At 41.3% G+C, this 21559-nt stretch overlaps 1 protein-coding gene across 1 annotated transcript; it reads right to left on the bottom strand.

The window, feature by feature from the left end:
• Nucleotides 1-731: 731 nt before the first annotated feature.
• On the bottom strand, nucleotides 732-15365 carry LOC119502004 (potassium voltage-gated channel subfamily G member 4). Its single transcript, XM_037792822.1, has 3 exons — nucleotides 14958-15365; nucleotides 10210-11039; nucleotides 732-2614 (listed from the first exon to the last, which is right to left on the bottom strand). The coding sequence occupies exons 2-3, from the start codon at nucleotides 10966-10968 to the stop codon at nucleotides 1772-1774; spliced, it is 1602 nt and encodes a 533-aa protein (XP_037648750.1). The 5' UTR covers nucleotides 10969-11039; nucleotides 14958-15365; the 3' UTR covers nucleotides 732-1771.
• Nucleotides 15366-21559: the final 6194 nt, after the last annotated feature.

The raw sequence follows: 21559 nt of genomic DNA, 5'->3' as shown, positions 1-21559 counted from the left end.
GCAACTGTCAATCACTGCTCATGAAACTCGTGAACTTGGCTCAAACGGTCAGACTAAGCAGCGCTGATCAAATATGAGTTGAAAACAGTCGAGTCAAAACCAAGCACCGCCCAACGACCGGATCCGGAGGATGACCGACTTCTGGCGTCATTTGACTGGTGTAATATCTGTTTGCGGGTACGAATAATAGTTCACTATAGGTAAGTTCACCGGCTGGGTTTCAAAATTTATTATTATTTTTTCCCCCCGTTAAAGGGGTTTGTTTGGAGAGATTTTCCTTATCAGGAGCGAGGGTGGAAAAGGACAGAGGGTGTCGTATGAGGTGCAGATTGTTAAGGCTTTGACACATCAAGCCGGCTGTCGGCCATCGGACAGTTTGGGGCCGTCAGTGAGCGTCTGTAGATCTAGCTTTTTGATTCTAGTCTGCCCGTGTCGGAAGTTTTTCGGCAGATTCAGCATGTTGATTTGGCGGCGCCGCCCGTCGGTGAGAGAAATCACTCTGATTGGCTGTTCAGCTTAAACGAATCAGTGCACGAGAAGAGAAACGGACGTGAGGAAAGCAAGCCAACGAGTTAAGTCAAGAGGAAAAACACAGAAGGCTCTTCTCATTTGTTATCTTCATCTCATCTGATCATTCCAACACACGGATATTTTCACAGCGACATGAACATCTGGAATGAAGCTAAGTGGTGAGTGAGTGGTGTGAAAATGGTCATCAGGCGCCACTTTGTTTCATGTACGTATCATAACAACGGCTTGTATATCCGCCGTCCTTTAGGTCTTCCTGTTTCCCTTTTTGAATGATGAATACAGACTACCGCCGCCTGCTGGTGTGGAAAGTTATTTCCTCTCATGCAGATGCAGAACGTACATGCTAATTGGACGTCGGCTGTCGTCTTTGCGGTGTGTTCAAGTGCAACTTTTTGGCCAAGACAAAGGCGACGTGAGACGGCTCGACTGTCGACATTCGTCGCCGCTAGTTCTTTGATGTCGGGTTGGTGTGTCTGAGCCTTAAAGCCTCCTGAGGTTTATTTGTGATATTGGGCTATGTGAATAGAATTGACTTGACTTGTTACCTGTTGCTTTGCCTCGTCTGTGGTTTGAGGATTCCTGACGTTACTCCGTGTTGAGTACTTGTTGCTGTGTGTCATCACCACAACTGGACCAACGAAAGAGAGACGGCTAACTCTAGCTAGAACCCCAGTTTGAATGGAACACAAAACGTAACAGCAAGAAACTCCAAACGTTGGATGTTTTAAAGGGAAACGCGTCTGAAATTGCTAACAGCTGACAGCTAACGCTATGTGAAAAAGCCTTGTAACATCTGGAGGATATACAGCATGATGTGTCTCCTAGCAACACTGGGAAATGATCCTATATTATATTACTCTATATATACTATATCTTCTTTTTCAAAATGGAAAAAATGTGCACAATAGTCGCTGTAAGATTATAGTTTATATTTTCTTACACAAAAAGCGAGGATAATTCAGATTTCAGTTCTACTTTAAGTAGGCTAAAGGTTTAGTATGGGATGTATTTGCTGACATGAAAACAAGCTCAATATAACCTGATAAGTACTAGATAGTCTGTTGGAAGCTTAATGTATTAAAGCACGAACAGACGAGAACTCAAAGTGTAATATAGTATCTATAATATAACAGTCCTTTAGAGTCTAAATGTGCTTATATAGGATAGAGTATGTGGTCAAGTGTCACTATTTTAACACGTGATTATTGACTGAGTGTCTGACGGCTCTCTTCCTGCTCCGTTAGAAAGCTGTCGATGGAATAGCGGTTTGATGACTCTTGTTTGATATCAGCCCGTCATTATCTTCCTTCGACACAGACGTGAACTCATTTGGTGACAGATCGACTTTGGACCAACTCTCCTCCGACTCGGCGGCTATTTCCTCGCCTCGCTCCTCCTTCCACAGCCGCTCGTACTCCTGCTTCAGCTCCTGGTACGAGCGGGAGAAGGTGTGGAAGATGGAGGTGGCGGGGAACGCCATGATGAGGATGCCGCTCAGGATGCTGGTGAGCGCGACTACCTGTCCGGGGATGCTGCGCGGCACCATGTCGCCGTATCCCACCGTGGTCATAGAGATGATGGCCCACCAGTAGGAGGCCGGGATGCTGCTGAAGCTGTGGTGGGGGTGCGTGGCGGCAAACGGCGCCAGCTCGCTCTCCGCTAGATGGACCAGAGGCGAGAAGAGGGTCACGGCCACGCAGACGAACAGCAGCAGCAGGCCGAACTCCCTCATGCTGCGCTGCATGGTCAGCCCTAACGTCTGCAGGCCCAGAGAGTGGCGAGCCAGCCGCATCACGTACAGGATCCGCAGGGCCCGCAGCAGGCGCAGGATCAGACTCAGTTTGTCCAGGTAGCCTCTGCCGGCGCCCATGATGACTTCCTCCCGCGACTCATCTCTGACGTCGACGACCAGGGACACGTAGAACGGCAGGATGGCGATGACGTCGATGATGTTGAGGGGGCCACGAGCGAAGGCCAGCTTGCTCTGAGCGTTGACGAATCGCAGCACAAACTCCAGAGTGAACCACGCCACACAGATGGACTCCACCACGAACATGCTGCGACACTTCTGGGAGCACTCGCCCTGCAGACACAGAGACGGACTGTGAGGAGAAGACACTGGGCAACTGTAAAAGGGTCACGCCGCCAATTTCACACACACGGATCAGGTTACTCGTCGTGGTTAGCACAACGCAGCCTGTGAACACTCGTCTTCTGTGGCTGTGGAGAGGTCTGAGAAAATAACCTGAGGCCTCTAATTAAGTTGGCGTGGCACTGAGGCAGAGGAGCTTGATGTAAGAGGCCATTGGGTTGCATTATGGGAAATGTAGGACCCAGAGGGACTACAGTAAAAGTCAGAATATTTCAGCCACCACCCATGTTATTTTTATTTGAATTGCCATTAAGCACCGAATGGTAGAAATTCAGGATAAAATTTATATGAAACCCAGAAAATGTATTAGGTATTTAAATTTGAAAAAATAAAATAAAAAATAATTTTTAAAAAAGTGGATAAATTGAAGGTTATGGAGTAAAGTATTCATATGTAGTCAAACTAAAGTGACAACTTTTCTACATAAGGGACAATCAATTTAATTTTTTTTTAAATAATCAATGTTTTGCTGCGTCAATTTGAACCATTCATTTTAAACCTGTCTCTTTACTAAATCATTTAAATTTAAAGCTAAATTACTGCTCTCTCGTGTTTTTCATTTAAACGTGCTGCATTTTTGTAGACCAACCAGGAAGTTAGCATCGTCCTGGTTCCTTCAACAAAAAGCCAACGGGATTTTTGAAGCGTGAATGCAATCGCCAGAAGTAAAAAGCTAACGTTAGGCTATAAAAAAACTACACCACAGTCACATGACTTCACGTCACCACCACTAAGCTAAAGGTGGACTAGTGTTTGGCGTAATGATGTTTAGAAGTCTCGTTCAGCCACGTGTTAGCATTTTAGCACTTCCTGTTCCCTCGTCTGGACATCAATGTGTTTTTATTTAGATGCCTGAAATAAGTTCTATGGTTAACACAAGCTGAAGAGATTTTAACGTCTTGTTCTACGATATAAAATACACCAATAAATACCCCACGTGTGAAATTTAAGGCCTTTCAGTGTGTTCCAATCCGCGTACTTCTGTACTTACACTTTTTTGAGTGCATAAGTGTGTTCACACTGGGAAGTACGAAAAAATGCAGTGCACTCAAAGTACCCGGATGTTGTACTCAAAACAGTCAGATCGTTGAGTGTGGAACGCTGGACACTTTTCACACTCAATTGTCGTCATCTTGGCTACGTAGCGGAAGGGACGGAGCCACGACCACTATTCAAACATACGTAGATAACAGAATAAAACACAACAGTACGTAAACATACCGGTGCATTTTCAGCCAACAGGAGGACACATCGTAGGCGACGACATTAGAAACGTAATTTCCACTCTGCTTTCATTTTTTTCTTCAACAAAGCAGGCAGATATGTTGGCGGTAGTTGACGGGTAAAACCTGAAGGAGGCAGCAGCGCAACACAAAGGATGCCACATGCCGTAAAACCCCGAAGAAGAAAAGATATTTTGGCGGGTAGCGAGCCGCCATCAAATGTTGCGATCGTCATTTCCAGTCAGTGCGCCACAGAGTATTCGATTTGAGACGACCCTACCCCGTTGAAATTTACGCACTACTCAAGTGAGTACAGAGTGCACAAAGTGCACTACATTGAAGTGTACTTCTGGAAGTACATATATTGGAACACACTCAGTGTCTTAAAAAAGGCAGTTGCTAAAAAGTGGCTAAATGAGACGTCTAAACGTCATCTTGCGACTTGTCCTCCTTTACAGCCTCGTTGTGTTTATACTCACGCTCATGTGACCGTGGTGTTTATAGCCTAACGTTAGCTTTATACTTCTGCCGATTACATTCACACTTCAAAACTCATAAAAGTGGTGTTCATTTGTGGAGATTATCTTGCTGAACAAAAGGTGTTAGTATCATAAACGTCTGTTTGCCACAGAGCTGATTTTCTGCAATAATCCAAAACCCAATGGAGCAATCCCGTTGGCTTTACGTCCAGGTTGGCCTACAAAAAAATGCACTCTGTTTCAGCTATCGAACTAAAAACCCATTAAAAAAAACATTGATTTCTAGACGAGGGAACTGGAACTGGAAGAGACGTAGGACTCATTCCTGAACCACTCCATTATGCCGTATAACTGCGCCTTTGAGAACAACATATTTTGGTTGCAGCACATATTTTCACAGCAAATCAATGAACCTTTTTGTCAGAAGACAACAAATACACAGATGAAGAAAGCATTAAATTTAACAAACAAAGATGCGATATACAAATAACCTTCACATAGTATCGTATTATTAATTGTCACACCTGCTCAATTTTTCACAACATCATTTCAATGTTGTGTGTCTCTGCAAAGTAAAAAGCACTTAAATTGATTTTATACACAAGCTTATACGACATTCCTTCGACACTGGATGTTAAAAAAGTAAGTCTGTTGTAATATCGATTATCAGACATTTAAGTGGTAAAAAAAATCAATTTCCATTTCAGGGTGGCTTTGAAAGCCGACTGAATGACGGCAGCAAAACAAGAAAACAAGACCTTCTAATGAGGAACATTTGTCAGAAATACTAAAATTATAACGTTGTAAAACACGTTTCTAACTGCACATAATGAGCCTCGTTATGTTTACTGACAAGAAAAGGCTGGGAGGGGGGGGGGTCTGGCTTCATCGAGCTTTTAAATCAATACTTTTAATCTAGAGTTCTGTACGCTGTGTCACCAGAGGAATACAACTCCTAGAAATAAAGTGAATTATTTGTGAAGGAAGTGATATCCAAGAAATGAGGGTGAACTTGATCTGAACTTTCTGCCTGCCAACATGTTGACAGCTTACTACATCATTTACTGTATATACTTTATCTGGCTATTAACTTCTAAAGCTAATGTCTCGACATCCAGGCAGCTAAAGAAGTCATGGGTTGTGTCTTTTTTAGCACCTTTTCAACACCAAAACATTAGTAAGTTAGAATCTATGGCCCCGACCACGGCTCTGAAATATCAGTAAGTTAGAATCTATGGCCCCGACCACGGCTCTGAAATATTAGTAAGTTAGAATCTATGGCCCCGACCACGGCTCTGAAATATTAGTAAATTAGACTCTATGGCCCCGACCACGGCTCTGAAATATCAGTAAGTTAGAATCTATGGCCCCGACCACGGCTCTGAAATATCAGTAAGTTAGAATCTATGGCCCCGACCACGGCTCTGAAATATTAGTAAGTTAGAATCTATGGCCCCGACCACGGCTCTGAAATATAAGTAAGTTAGAATCTATGGCCCCGACCACGACTCTGAAATATCAGTAAGTTAGAATCTATGGTCCCGACCACGGCTCTGAAATATCAGTAAGTTAGAATCTATGGCCCCGACCACGGCTCTGAAATATCAGTAAGTTAGAATCTATGGCCCCGACCACGGCTCTGAAATATCAGTAAGTTAGAATCTATGGCCCCGACCACGGCTCTGAAATATCAGTAAGTTAGAATCTATGGCCCCGACCACGACTCTGAAATATCAGTAAGTTAGAATCTATGGCCCCGACCACGGCTCTGAAATATCATAAGTTAAAATCTATTCTCTGTACTTTGCCAAACTCTGGCTATTCATCCTCAAATCCTAATATTGTTTAACAATAAAACATAAATCTAACTTTTGCGTTGTTAGTAACTCATTAACATTGTTATGTTATAAAGAAATAACAGTCTGATCTTAGATTGTCTTGTAAAATGTTGTATAATACTAAGGCCAACTCGCTACCCCAAAATACAAGAACAGTATGCTGCTCTTTGTATCCTCATTATTTCATTACGTAGCACTGAACTAGCATCATGTAGTCAAATGCATATTTAACCTTTTTACGAGTCATCAGGGACATTAAGTCATTAGCTACCAACAACTGATGAAATCTGATAGCGACAGTTTCAATGAAAAGCTGCTTTTGTCTACTTCAATCTGAAGTCAAGAACCTATTGTTTTATAAATTACCTCAAATTTTAGTACATTTTCTTTGACAAGCTCATTTTTATCGGCATTATTTGCCTGTCAAACTGAGTAAAAGCAAGTTAAACCAGGTGGCCAACACTCAACTTAAGATGTCAGCCAGACTCCAAACTGAAAAACAAAACTGGTTTCCAGAAATTAAAAGGAATCTTGGCTTTGCTTTAGAAACACAACTTCAGACGTTTGTTCAGTCCAACTCTCATCAATTACAAAAGATATGAAAAACAACTTTGTGTGTCTCATCTTCTGAACGGAACACACAAAAGTCTTGATTAGAGTGATTGACTGAACATCCATCAGGGAGAAATCAATCCATCGTCTCCGGCTTTGAAACATAATCACATGGCCTAATTCAGGCACTTTACACTGACAGCTAGTTATACAATCAATTCTTCAGCCTGTCTGCTTCTGTTGACTCAGACAAGAGCAGAAGTCTATGATTTAACAGTCACATTGGCAAAAGCAATTCCAACTCCTCATCCCACACTTGAAGGCATACTATGTATTAACTGTCACTGTTTGAAAACAACGTTAAAGTTGGTGCACGACCCATGACTGCAGATCGTGTCTAGAAGGTAACCCCCGAGTTGGGAAACTCTCGCTAGATGGTTAAGGTTAGGTATTGACCTTGAATAGTTAAGGTTAGATATTGACCTCTAATAGTTAAGGTTAGGCATTGATCTTGAATAGTTGAAGTTAGGCATTGACCTCTAATAGTTAAGGTTAGGCATTGATCTTGAATAGTTGAAGTTAGGCATTGATCTTGAATAGTTGAAGTTAGGAATTTATCTTGAATAGTTAAGGTTAGGCATTGATCTTGAATAGTTGAAGTTAGGAATTTATCTTGAATAGTTAAGGTTAGGCATTGATCTTGAATAGTTGAAGTTAGGCATTGATCTTGACTAGTTGAAGTTAGGCATTGATCTTGAATAGTTGAAGTTAGGCATTGATCTTGAATAGTTGAAATTAGGCATTGATCTTGAATAGTTGAAGTTAGGAATTGATCTTGAATAGTTAAGGTTAGGCATTGATCTTGACTAGTTGAAGTTAGGCATTGACCTCTAATAGTTAAGGTTAGGCATTGATCTTGAATAGTTGAAGTTAGGCATTGATCTTGACTAGTTGAAGTTAGGCATTGACCTCTAATAGTTAAGGTTAGGCATTGATCTTGAATAGTTGAAGTTAGGCATTGATCTTGACTAGTTGAAGTTAGGCATTGACCTCTAATAGTTAAGGTTAGGCATTGATCTTGAATAGTTGAAGTTAGGTATTGACCTCTAATAGTTAAGGAAAGGCATTGATCTTGAATAGTTGAAGTTAGGTATTGACCTCTAATAGTTAAGGAAAGGCATTGATCTTGAATAGTTGAAGTTAGGCATTGACCTCTAATAGTTAAGGTTAGATATTGACCTCTAATAGTTAAGGTTAGGCATTGATCTTGAATAGTTGAAGTTAGGCATTGACCTCTAATAGTTAAGGTTAGGCATTGATCTTGAATAGTTGAAGTTAGGCATTGATCTTGAATAGTTAAGGTTAGGCATTGATCTTGACTAGTTGAAGTTAGGCATTGACCTCTAATAGTTAAGGTTAGATATTGACCTCTAATAGTTAAGGTTAGGCATTGATCTTGAATAGTTGAAGTTAGGCATTGACCTCTAATAGTTAAGGTTAGGCATTGATCTTGAATAGTTGAAGTTAGGCATTGATCTTGAATAGTTGAAGTTAGGAATTTATCTTGAATAGTTAAGGTTAGGCATTGATCTTGAATAGTTGAAGTTAGGAATTTATCTTGAATAGTTAAGGTTAGGCATTGATCTTGAATAGTTGAAGTTAGGCATTGATCTTGACTAGTTGAAGTTAGGCATTGATCTTGAATAGTTGAAGTTAGGCATTGATCTTGAATAGTTGAAATTAGGCATTGATCTTGAATAGTTGAAGTTAGGAATTGATCTTGAATAGTTAAGGTTAGGCATTGATCTTGACTAGTTGAAGTTAGGCATTGACCTCTAATAGTTAAGGTTAGGCATTGATCTTGAATAGTTGAAGTTAGGTATTGACCTCTAATAGTTAAGGAAAGGCATTGATCTTGAATAGTTGAAGTTAGGTATTGACCTCTAATAGTTAAGGAAAGGCATTGATCTTGAATAGTTGAAGTTAGGCATTGACCTCTAATAGTTAAGGTTAGATATTGACCTCTAATAGTTAAGGTTAGGCATTGATCTTGAATAGTTGAAGTTAGGCATTGACCTCTAATAGTTAAGGTTAGGCATTGATCTTGAATAGTTGAAGTTAGGCATTGATCTTGAATAGTTAAGGTTAGGCATTGATCTTGACTAGTTGAAGTTAGGCATTGACCTCTAATAGTTAAGGTTAGGCATTGATCTTGAATAGTTGAAGTTAGGTATTGACCTCTAATAGTTAAGGAAAGGCATTGATCTTGAATAGTTGAAGTTAGGTATTGACCTCTAATAGTTAAGGAAAGGCATTGATCTTGAATAGTTGAAGTTAGGCATTGACCTCTAATAGTTAAGGTTAGATATTGACCTCTAATAGTTAAGGTTAGGCATTGATCTTGAATAGTTGAAGTTAGGCATTGACCTCTAATAGTTAAGGTTAGGCATTGATCTTGAATAGTTGAAGTTAGGCATTGATCTTGAATAGTTGAAGTTAGGAATTTATCTTGAATAGTTAAGGTTAGGCATTGATCTTGAATAGTTGAAGTTAGGCATTGATCTTGACTAGTTGAAGTTAGGCATTGATCTTGAATAGTTGAAGTTAGGCATTGATCTTGAATAGTTGAAATTAGGCATTGATCTTGAATAGTTGAAGTTAGGAATTGATCTTGAATAGTTAAGGTTAGGCATTGATCTTGACTAGTTGAAGTTAGGCATTGATCTTGAATAGTTAAAGTTAGGCATTGACCTTGAATAATTGAAGTTAGGCATTGACCTCTAATAGTTAAGGTTAGGCATTGATCTTGAATAGTTGAAGTTAGGAATTGATCTTGAATAGTTAAGGTTAGGCATTGACCTTGAATAGTTGAAGTTAGGCATCGATCTTGACTAGTTGAAGTTAGGCATTGATCTTGAATAGTTGAAGTTAGGCATTGATCTTGAATAGTTGAAGTTAGGCATTGATCTTGAATAGTTGAAGTTAGGAATTGATCTTGAATAGTTAAGGTTAGGCATTGATCTTGACTAGTTGAAGTTAGGCATTGATCTTGAATAGTTAAAGTTAGGCATTGACCTTGAATAATTGAAGTTAGGCATTGACCTCTAATAGTTAAGGTTAGGCATTGATCTTGAATAGTTGAAGTTAGGAATTGATCTTGAATAGTTGAAGTTAAGCATTGATCTTGAATAGTTGAAGTTAGGCATTGATCTTGAATAGTTGAAGTTAGGCATTGATCTTGAATAGTTACGGTTAGGCATTGATCTTGAATAGTTGAAGTTAGGCATTGATCTTGAATAGTTGAAGTTAATCATTGATCTTGAATAGTTGAAGTTGGGCATTGATCTTGAATAGTTAAGTTTAGCTTTGTTCTTGGTGTGAATGCACCATAACAGGATGTTGTGTGGCTGTCAGCCTTTCGGCTTCATACGCACCCTGGTCTCTTCATCTCTGAGGTCTGGCATGGTGCTGATGCACAGGCTGATGACGGTGACCATCACCATGACCACCGAGAGGCAGGCAAATATCTTCCCCATCAGCCCCGACTGAGGGTTTTCTACCACCTCTCGCAGCATCCAGGTCATTTTGTGATAGCCCTTTTTTGTCTCTGTGGTGGTTTGCTTCATCATCACCCTCTTCTGCCTCCACTCCTCTTCTTTGCGCTCGCGCTCGGCCACCTCCTCCACACGGGTGATCATGCGGCGACGGCAACAACGCTCCATATGGCCCGGGTCCACGCCCCAGTAATCAAGCTCATCATGCAGCGACACAGCGCACAGTTCCCGAAGCAGACGCAGTTTCCCTGCGGCCAGGAAGTTGAGGATGACCCTGAAGGCTGTCGGGTTTCGGTCGAAGAAGTACTCCTGGCATGTCTCGTCATAGTCGTCGCAGAGTCGTTCGATCTCCTCAGGGGTGGTGCAGAAGCGCAGACGACCCAGTCGACTCTGGGGGAACTGCTCCAAAGTGCTCCAGGGGAAGGTGTAGCGGTTGCCCCCGACGTTGATGAGAACCTGCAGGGTGTGGTCGACCACGTATGAAGCCTTGCGGTCACGAAGCAGCTGGGCGCGCTGGAAGTAGACGCCCTTGATGGTCTCAGTCTCCGGGATCTCGGTGAAGAAGCGGTCGAGGCTGCTGTCGTCGCTGCTGATGGAGTAGGTGCTGAAGTCGTGGTTGGCATTGCTGATGATGGGCATGCTGGCTTCAGGATGTGTGACAGGATGGAAGAGGTGCTTGTATGTCCGGTTGATGGGAGGTTAGGAGGAAGCTGTAATAACAAAACAAATTAATAAAAAGTCAGTCTTTTGTACATCAAGTCCTTATGAAACTATTTTTCTATTAATGCAAACTTTTTTGTCTCAGTTTAAAGCCTCTTTACAAAACCAACATTTCATATGGAGTCCCACAAGGCTCTGTCCTGGGTCCCCTTCTTTACATTACGTTACCAGTAGAGGTCATCATTCATTGAGTTTAGTTGCTATGCAGATGACACTCAACTCTATATAGCTGTTGATCCTGATGACCTGATCCAACCTTCAATTTATGTTTAATCCAAAATGTCCACGAGCTAATTCAGGACAAAACAAAAGTCCTTGTTGTCGACCAAAAGAGCAACAGTTTACTGCACATATTTGTGATTAAAAAATGTATAATACAAAGGGTAATAACTGAACTTTTTTACAGTTTGATGTGACGTTTTACAGACGCCTCTTTTATAATAGAGGTCTATGGGGAAACAGCTTATCCAGATCCGTTAATACACAACAGAGTCTCAAAGCAGTTGGTGAAACAGTCACAAAATTTAATCTATTCGATTCGTGTACATGGACACAAATTACCCTTTTTTTTCATGACGTTCAGCACGACTTTCAAAAAACATATTTTTAGTGCGTTTCCTATGAATGTCCAACAACAATTTCCGCTCCAGTCTTTTCAAAATAAAACTACTCATTTAGGTTTAGGCAGAGATCGACTTGGTTAGGTTTAGGCAACTAAACTACTTAGTTACATTTAGGAAAAGATCGCGGTTTAAGTTTAAATAACACTGGAAGTGGCGTAACTTACAGTATAAGTACGCAAGTTACTTGACAAAAACTACTTAGTTTGATGTTTTAAGTACATTTTTACAATACTTTTGTACTTCTATTTTAGTAAAAGTATGAATACAGGACTTCAACCAATGAGTGAAACAGCAACACAGTCTCGCGGCAGTTCGTTCAATATTCACGAAATTTAATCTTTTTGATTCGTGTACATAGACACGAGTTTCCCTTTTTTTTGTGACGCTCAACACGATTTTCAACAACGTATTTTTCGTGCATTTTCCAACGAATGTTCAGCAACGTGACGCACGTGTCAATTTCTGTCTTTTCAAAATAAAACTACTTAGTTAGGTTTAGGAAAAGATTGTGGTTTGGGTTAAAATATCTCCTTAAGTGCCGTAACTTAAGTACAGAAGTTATGTGACAAATCAGTTTTGACTTCTGACTTCACACGGGACACGAACAGCTCCAGTCTCCTGGGTGTAAGTCCGGTGTTTTGTGATCCACCCATCCACCCCGACCTCCTCCCTACACGGCATTTGCTGCTCTTTATACTTCCCGGTTCACAAATAGGTTCATTACAATTGATTTCGTGCTGACCATCATGAAAAAAATTTTAAATTCATGTCTATGTACAGGAATCAATACATTAAATTTTGCGACTGGGCTGTAATACATCCATACTCTGTTGATTGACTTATTTATTAATTGACTAATCATTTAAGAAATAATAGATTAAGCCACATTACGTCCATTGTGCATTGTGCAATTGCATTGTGCACGTGCATTGTGCAATAATGTAAAAAAAAAAGATCTTAGCACCCCACTTTTAGTCCTGACACCCTTCTGAGTTGACTTCACACCAATTCACGCCTCGATTCACGTGACTCGGTCGACTCTGCTGAGTGACCTTAAAACTGTCAGCAGCTCAGGTGTGACGTCGTGGTGTGAACGAGCCAGAGAGGTTAAAACGTCTCTGAGATCGACCTGCCGGCGAAAACTGAAGAAGCTCCTTTAACTACAACTTCTGCTTCGACCTGACGTCCTGAAACTGGTTTTTAATGGTAACAGATATCTGCTTGACAAGGACCACCGTGGAAATAAGTCCTGTGATGTTCTTTTAAATGTGCCAGTACATTAGTCTAATAACCACGTAAGTATCTTGTCAAATAAACAAAGCAAGCGGCTCCACTGAGAGGTTCAGGACGTCTTTTGTTCCTGCAGCAGACACCGTCTCCTTTCACTATTTATTCACTATTTATTCATTCACATGATGCACTCAGCTCTCACTGACCTCTTATCGTTGTTGGAACTATCTACTTCCCTTCAGTGAACTGCGTGATGCTATCTTGGGTAGTTGACGTATTTTATTGTGTCTACGTCTTTGTTTTGTTTTTGTTTTTGTGCACGGTGACAAACCAGTTTCCCCTTTGGGGATTAATAAAGTTCATCTCATCCTAACAAAAACATGCAAAACACACTGTGAGCTTAAAGGGCAGATTCATTTACATAAAAAACACATTTTCTCACTGACCTCTGCTGGTATCTCTCCACACGGATAGTTTTTATTTGACCTTCCTGTCAGCACAGCTTTTATTGGGACTACTTTCTACCAAAGACATTTATTTATTTACATTTAAAGATAAAAAAAATTTGAGATTCTGAAAAATTGCCACCTATAATGTGGTGATGAATTGACATCAAACCAGCGTGTACAAATAGTTAAAATAAGTGCAATTCAGATCATCGATACTATACAGTATTAAACATGCCCAGAAAGAGATGATGCTGTTGAATATCAATGCTGTGAACACACAAAATAAACTCCAATCACCTCTATTGTTTTGGGGTGGAGGCAGAAATCTCAGAGAAGGATATCTGAGAACATGGACAAATAAAAATAAATAATCTACTGGCTGTTTTTTGCTGAAATTACCCATTAATTCAAAAATCTGGACTGGATGCATGCACATATGCTCTATTTTACTGCTTGTATGTTTCTACTTTTAGTGTTTTTTTAAGAAAACTTTGGAATTAAATAATAATAAAAGTGCACTATTTGAACATTTTGCTATTTTTCATTTCACTGCAACGCCACCATGTGGTGTTTACCGTCATCATTCTACATTTTGGCGATCGAAAACTGGCATGGTCATTTTCAAAGAGGTCCCTTGACCTCTGACCTCCAGATCAGTGAATGTAAACGGGTTCTATGGGTACCCACGAGTCTCCCCTTTACAGACATGCCCACTTTATGATAATCACATGCAGTTTGGGACAAGTCATAGTCAAGTCAGCACACTGACACACTGACAGCTGTTGTTGCCTGTTGGGCTGCAGTTTGCCATGTTATGATTTGAGCATATTGTTTAATGCTAAATGCAGTACCTGTGAGGGTTTCTGGACAATATCTGTCATTGTTTTGTGTTAATTGATTTACAATAATAAATATATACATACATTTGCATAAAGCAGCATGTTTGTCCACTCCCATGATGATAAGAGGATTAAATACTTGATTAATCTCCCTTTAAGTTACATTTTGAACAGATAAAAAATGTGTGATTAACTAGTTTAATCGATTGACAGCACTAATATTATATCATTACATTATTATTACTCATGCATTAATGTAAAAGCAGGATTTTACTGTTGTAGCTGGTCGAGCTGGAGCTCATTTTGAACTATTAGCTAATGATTATTTTCATTAAGGGTAAATCATGCTGATTATTTTCTCCTTTAATCGATTGATTGGTTTGCAAAAATCCCAATAACCCAGGGCCAAAAGTGACACCTTCACCATGTTTGTTTAGTCCAAACATTCCTCATTATTAATAATACATTAACATTATTAACAGGAAAAAAAGCAGCAAAACTTCATATTTATGAAGCTGGAACCATTAGTTGTTCCAGTAATATTAATCAGGATGAGATCTAATAGAGGAACTATCAGCACAGGAGAATAAAGTCTTTATCTCTTAATTAGAAACAGAAATTAGAGCAGCAGCTAATTAAAGAGAAAACTAATTTAATTAACGGCTTGTTGAAGTTAAATTATATTTTATTCTGATGATAGGAGGCTTTATTGTGTCCTAATGGCAGTAGAAGTGATAATAAAACAGTATAATAATATATTAACTCACCTTCCAGGTCGCAGGTTTGCCTCCTCAGCTCTCCGTTATTAGTCCCGAACATGTTCTCATCTGTTGCTGTGATGAAGATCCTCATCATGAAGACATCATTATAATGTCTGTTATTATTATTATTATTATTATTATTATTGTAATAATAATAATAACAAGCTGCAGATCTCAGTGTTCTAACAGTTGATGGATCCTGTGTGAAGTTGTGAAGTCTGTCTGAGCAGCATCACCGGTCTGAACACGTCGCAGCTCTCCGGACTGGTCTCTCGGTGTTCGGATCGCTCCGCTCCGGTTCCGTCGCTCCGAGGGCAGAATGAACGAGATGATCTAACAGAGAAACCTGCTGCTGGATCCTCTTCATCATCTGAGTCTGACAGCAAGAAACTCCTCCTCCTCTTCTTCCCTCCTCCTCCTCCTCATCTTCCTCTTCCTCCTCTTCCTCCCTCCTCCTCTTCTTTCACCCTCCTCCTCTTCCTCCTCTTCCTCCCTCCTCCTCTTCTTCCTCCTCCTCCTCTTCCTCCTCTTCTTCCTCTTCTTCCTCTTCCTCCTCTTCCTCCTCCTCTTCCTCCCTCCTCCTCCTCTTCCTCCTCCTCTTTCACCCTCCTCTTCCTCCTCCCTCCTCTTCCTCCTCTTCCTCCCTCTTCCTCTTCCTCCTCTTCCTCCCTCTTCTTCCCTCCTCCTCCTCCCTCTTCCTCTTCCTCCTCCTCCTCTTCCTCCCTGTTCCTCCTCCTCCTCTTCCTCCCTCTTCCTCTTCCTCCTCCTCCTCTTCGTCTTCCTCTTCCTCCTCTTCCTCCTTCTTCCTCTTCCTTCTCCTCCTCCTCCTCCTCTTCCTCCCTCTTCCTCTTCCTCCTCCTCCTCTTCGTCTTCCTCTTCCTCCTCTTCCTCCTTCTTCCTCTTCCTTCTCCTCCTCCTCCTCCTTTTCCTCCCTCTTCCTCCTCCTTTTCCTCCTCTTCCTCTTCCTCCTCTTCCTCCCTCTTCCTCTTCCTCCTCTTCCTCCCTCCTCCTCCCTCTTCCTCCTCTTCTTCCTCTTCTTCCTCTTCCTCCTCTTCCTCCTCCTCTTCCTCTCTCTTCCTCCTCCTCTTTCACCCTCCTCTTCCTCCTCCCTCCTCTTCCTCTTCCTTCTCCCTCCTCCTCTTCCTCCTCTTCCTCCCTCTTCCTCTTCCTCATCTTCCTCCCTCTTCTTCCCTCCTCCCTCTTCCTCTTCCTCCTTCTCCTCTTCCTCCCTGTTCCTCCTCTTCCTCCCTCCTCCTCTTCCTCCCTCTTCCTCTTCCTCCTCCTCCTCTTCGTCTTCCTCTTCCTCCTCTTCCTCCTTCTTCCTCTTCCTTCTCCTCCTCCTCCTCCTCTTCCTCCCTCTTCCTCCTCTTCCTCCCTCTTCCTCCCTCCTCCTCCCTCTTCCTCCTCCTTTTCCTCCTCTTCCTCTTCCTCCCTCTTCCTCTTCCTCCTCTTCCTCCCTCCTCCTCCCTCTTCCTCCTCCTTTTCCTCCTCTTCCTTTTCCTCCCTCCTCCTCCCTCTTCCTCCTCCTTTTCCTCCTCTTCCTCTTCCTCCTCTTCCTCCCTCTTCCTCTTCCTCCTCTTCCTCCCTCCTCCTCCCTCTTCCTCCTCCTTTTCCTCCTCTTCCTTTTCCTCCTCCTCCTCCTCTTCCTCTTCCTTCATCCTCTTCCTCCTCTTCCTCTTCCTCCTCCTCTTCCTCCTCTTCCTCTTCCTCCTCTTCCTCCTCCTCTTCCTCTTCCTCTTCCCCCTCGTCTTCCTCCTCTTCCTCTTCCTCTTCCCCCTCGTCTTCCTCCTCCTGCTCTTCCTCCTCTTCCTCCTCCTCTTCCTCTTCCTCTTCCCCCTCGTCTTCCTCCTGCTCTTCCTCCCTCCTCCTCCTCTTCCTTCTCTTCCTCCTCCTCTTCCTCCTCTTCCTCTTCCTCCTCCTTCCTCCCATCTCCATCTCTCCTTCTTCTACACTGTAAAAAACGACGTTAAGGTAATTCAACTGGTGGATTCAGTACTCTGATATTTCTATATGTAATAGTTGGAGTCTGTATATTTAAAGGACCAGTCTGTAACATTTCGGGGGATTTATTGACAGAAAAGTAATATAATATTAAAGCTTCAGTAGTCAGTATATTTTTGGCATTATTGGGCTAAAAATCCCATAATAACCTTTCAGCATATTGTAATTCAAGTGTTCTGAGAGAAAACTAGACTTCTGCTCCTCCTCATGGCTCTGTTTTCAGGCTTTAAAACATCTAGCCCGTGACGGGAGACTTTGACCAATCACAGGTCATTTCAGAGAGAGAGTGTTCCTATTGGCTGTGCTCCGGCTGGTGGACGGTGCTTGGTATTTCATCAACTTGATTGGTCACAAACTTTCTCATTTTACAGCTAAACCGTGCACTACAAGATGATTCTGAGAACATTTGAGGAGAGAAATAGGCATTAACGTAACATAATATTGATTCATATTTGATCAGCGCTGCCTAGTTTGACCGTTTGGTCAGAGTTCAGAGTGATTGACAGCCGCCTCTCAGAGACGACAGATGCACAGCAGACCTCAGATCAGCTCTTACTGCTTGTTTTCCTCCGGTCTGTGAAATCTTGCATCAATATTTTCCTCTGAATTATAGTAAAATAGAGGAGTATAAAATGTATATACTACCTCAAAACTATATTTATTATAAGTACAGTGTTTGAGTAAATGTACTTAGTTATATTCCACAGCTGGTGAGATGTAATGTGTGTAATATAAATTAAAATAGACGGTAGACGGGGATGAGTCTGAGGAAACTTTATTATTGTGAACATGTCAGTTGTATCTCAGCTGTCGTCGTCTTGTCTTCTTATTAAATAGAAAGCAGAGACAACGAGCCGTCCAGGTTTTCACAAACCAAACAGAGATGTTGTATCTTCCTGAAGGTCTCTGGAGATCTGTGTTCAGCTCGCCATCGATAAACTTCTGTTCACTTCACCTTCAGATTAAAAGAGAAACAGATTAGAGAGGAATTGTTACTGTAAAACCCTTCGATGATGTTGTGGTGGATGGATGTGGAGACTCTTCACCTCCTTTTTCCTACTAATAGAGTCAACATTGGTTTCTTAGACACATTCAGGCAAAAACATGTGTTTTCATGCACTGGTTGGAGATTTTGAGTTACTTTGCTTCCATAACATGTTTTCTATCAGACTAGAGGAAAGAAAACATCCTAAATACACATTCAGGTGTTTATTTGACTACAGTGGTGTGAGCAGAGGGCTACTCAGTTGGTTGCAATCTGCAACCAGACCACTAGATATCACTGAATCCTACAGACTGTACCTTTAATAACATCAACAAGAAATCTCAAGCAAAAAGAAAAGATGCTCTTTACCACATCTATAATACATCAATAGAATCAACAAAGAGTTGTTTTTTTACAGTGCAGCTGCTTGTCTACTCGATCAGGACTCTTCAGTATAAACTGGACTCAGCTGTAAAGCCTTTGTTTAAATGCAGCTAAAGCCTGATTGACAAAGTTTGTACAGGCAGACGTCCAAACACACAGAGAGGATTAATAAAACAGGACAGAAGATAAAACACAGAGCCTCACACACACACACACACACACACGCACACAGTGTTATGTCACTCATGATTTGCATTGCCGCTTTACAAGAAGCAGGTGGTTGTGTTTGGTGCAGATCTAATAACCGATACGTGAGCCGCTGTGACAGTGACATCCTCGCTCTGATGAATGTGACCTCTGGTAAATAAACGTCTGGTGGCTTTCTTCTTCTGAGGGTTTTATTTCCTGTTTTATATTCCGTACTGCGGAGAGAGAGAGAGAGTGGATTACACACAACTTTACTATGTGTTTGTGTCTATTGTGTCTTGTTTGACTAATCGGGGTCACGTTGCCGTGGTAACTGATTGGGGCCTCAAGAGGAGAGCCTCGAGACTTCGCTCTTCAGATTCAGATGATTTTTTAGATTACAGTTGGTTTGTTTTTTAAACTTCAGAGTAAACCTCTTTGTCCTTTTTCCATGTATCGACCTCACAAAGTCTCTTATGAGCTTCAAAAATATGGTCCTGCATTCAAAGTAAAAGTACAGAAGTATTACCAGCTAAATGTACTTTAAGTATCAAAAGCAAAAGTACTCATTCTGCAGATTATTTTATTATAAATTAATACTGATGCATCACTGTTAGATCAGCATGTTACTGTTGTAGCTGCTCTAACAGGTGGAGCTGGTTTTAACTACTTTATATACACTTTTAGTTTAGTCCAGTGGTTCCCAACGTAAGGATCGGGGCCCTCCAAAGGGTCTCTAGATAAATCTGAGGGGTCGTGAGATGATTAATGTGAGAGGAGAAGAAACTGAGTTCTGATACACAAATTTTATGCGTTCACCTACTGGCGTGCATTTGAACGCCGATGTGTTCACTTACTGGCGAACATACTGACGTGCCTTCAGTGTTAATTTCGTTAACAAAAACTATGACTAAATATGTTCGTCAACGACCTTTTTTTCCATAACTAAGATGAGACGATGACGAGATGGCACCGACGCCGTTAACACTAACTGGCAAACATATCGAAGTGCATTTTAAACTGTGATGCGTTCCCTTACTTACATGCATTTCAACGCCGATGTGTTCACTTACTGACATGCATTTCAACGCCGATGCGTTCACTTACTGACTGAAGTGCCTTCAGTAACAATTTCGTTAATGAAAACTATGACTAAATATGTTTGTCAACAACCTTTTTTTCCATAACTAAGACGGGACGATGACGAGACGGCACCGACGCCATTAAACACTAACTGTGGTGATATAAACATGCAATGTTGTTGACGATAAAAGACGAGACTAAAATTTAGTTTAGGACTCAGAGTAACTTACTTAAGTTAAAGTAAACAATGACAACAACAGGGAGAAAGAAACCAGGTGGTATTTTGGCTCGGTTAGATTGACTGAATCTGATGACTAAAACAGTTTTAATTGACTTGTTTAGTCAACTAAAACTTGACTAAACAAAACAGGATGAGGTTGAGTGAATATGATAAAAACTAATAAGGACAGTTGACACAAGACTAAATATAAATGAATAAATAAAAGTAGCTGTCAAAATGAACACTCGGCCCGCTTTGAGTTTAGAGGAGGAAGATGAACAAAGAGTTCTTCATCATGTTGAACTCTTTAACCCCGCAAACCAGCACAACGAGAGCGATGTTGTAATAAGACGATCTCTGACCTCCAGGACTGATGAATATCAGGGATTACATGATAATCCACAAGCAGGAGGGACGCGGAGGGAAACCAGAGAGCATGCTGGGACTCCACGAGGCTGCAGGATCATGCTTGGAGTATATTAAGTAGTATTTATAATAGTATATTGGGGTTGTATAGAAGTCTGTGAGAAAATAACCCTACTTCTCACTTGATTTATTACCTCAGTAAACATTGTAAACATGAGTTTATGATCTCAATCACTAGTTTCAAGTCTTCTTCAATACAGCATGATGTTCATTTAGTAAATTATGGTCCCATTTAGAGTCAGATAGACCATAAAGCAGAGGATGCTTTAGGGCGGGGCTACCTTGTGATTGACAGGTTGCTATCACGGCGTTGTCCGGTCTAGGAGTTGTCCGTGTTTTTGTCTTACAACTTTAACTCTTTCACAGTGTGTTTTCACTTCATCAAAGTTAATCGGAACATTTTGGTCGCCTAAAAATGTCTTATTCAGCGTTCGGTTGTACTTAGCTCCACCCTCTCGTAAATACCAAGATGGAGACGGACGAAAACGAAAATGGCGACAAACGACAACCAAGATTGTGACGGCCAAATACCAAGATGAAGATGGACGAAAACCAAGATAGTAACAGACGAAAAAACGAAATGGCGACGAACGAATACCAAGATGACGACAGAAAAAAACAAGGTGGCGACAGACGAAAACCAAGATGGTGACAGCCAAAATGCCGAACTCAAGGCTTCACGTCCTCTTCTTATAAACAGTCTTTGGCTCCAGGTGACACCTTTACATACAAATATTCATGTGATTAATCGTTAATATGAAAATACTAATTAAAGCTTTTAATCAGATATCTGAATGTTCTTTTTAGATATGAAGTAATTGATATAAACTTTCCTTTTGTGTGGTGGAGTTATATAATTAATAAATCATACTCTCAGAGACTCAGAGAAAACACATTGTCCTTGTTTGTCTGCATCTTATTTACATTTTGAACTATTGTTCTCACTCCACAGAGTTTGCGGGCGGCCGGCTGATGAAGATTACAGCCGCAGCCTTTCATTTCATTTTGTTTGGAAACCTTAAGCCTCTTTTTGCAACTTAATTTCCTGACGGTGCCGCGGGGTTAACACGGTTCACTGGAATCTCTCCCTCAGAAGAAATTAAACCAAACTCCTGGGGAATTGCTCTGCTCTCTCAATTTGCTCCGGATCACCAGGGGACCGGTGCAGCGGGGCAACTGATAAGTCGCCCTTGATTCAGCACAAACACTCGTTAATTAACCTCCAGCCCAGAATCAGGTCCCCGCCAAAACTTTCAGGATGAACTGTATTTCATTAGCATGGCATGTTGATGCGGGCGCCATTAAGAATTCAGGCTTTGTTTG

This window comes from Sebastes umbrosus, chromosome 2 (assembly GCF_015220745.1).
Source record: "Sebastes umbrosus isolate fSebUmb1 chromosome 2, fSebUmb1.pri, whole genome shotgun sequence".
Taxonomy (NCBI): domain Eukaryota; kingdom Metazoa; phylum Chordata; class Actinopteri; order Perciformes; family Sebastidae; genus Sebastes; species Sebastes umbrosus.
The sequence above is the reverse complement of the archived record's forward strand: the minus strand, read 5'-3'. Positions and strand labels throughout refer to the sequence as shown.

Bases quoted from the DNA above. Each gene is read 5' to 3' on its own strand.
- LOC119502004 (XM_037792822.1), bottom strand. From the start codon at position 10,968: ATGCCCATCATCAGCAATGCCAACCACGACTTCAGCACCTACTCCATC. The intron at 2,615-10,209 runs GTGCGTATGAAG...CTGTGTCTGCAG, and splicing joins TCAGAGATGAAGAGACCAGG to GGCGAGTGCTCCCAGAAGTG.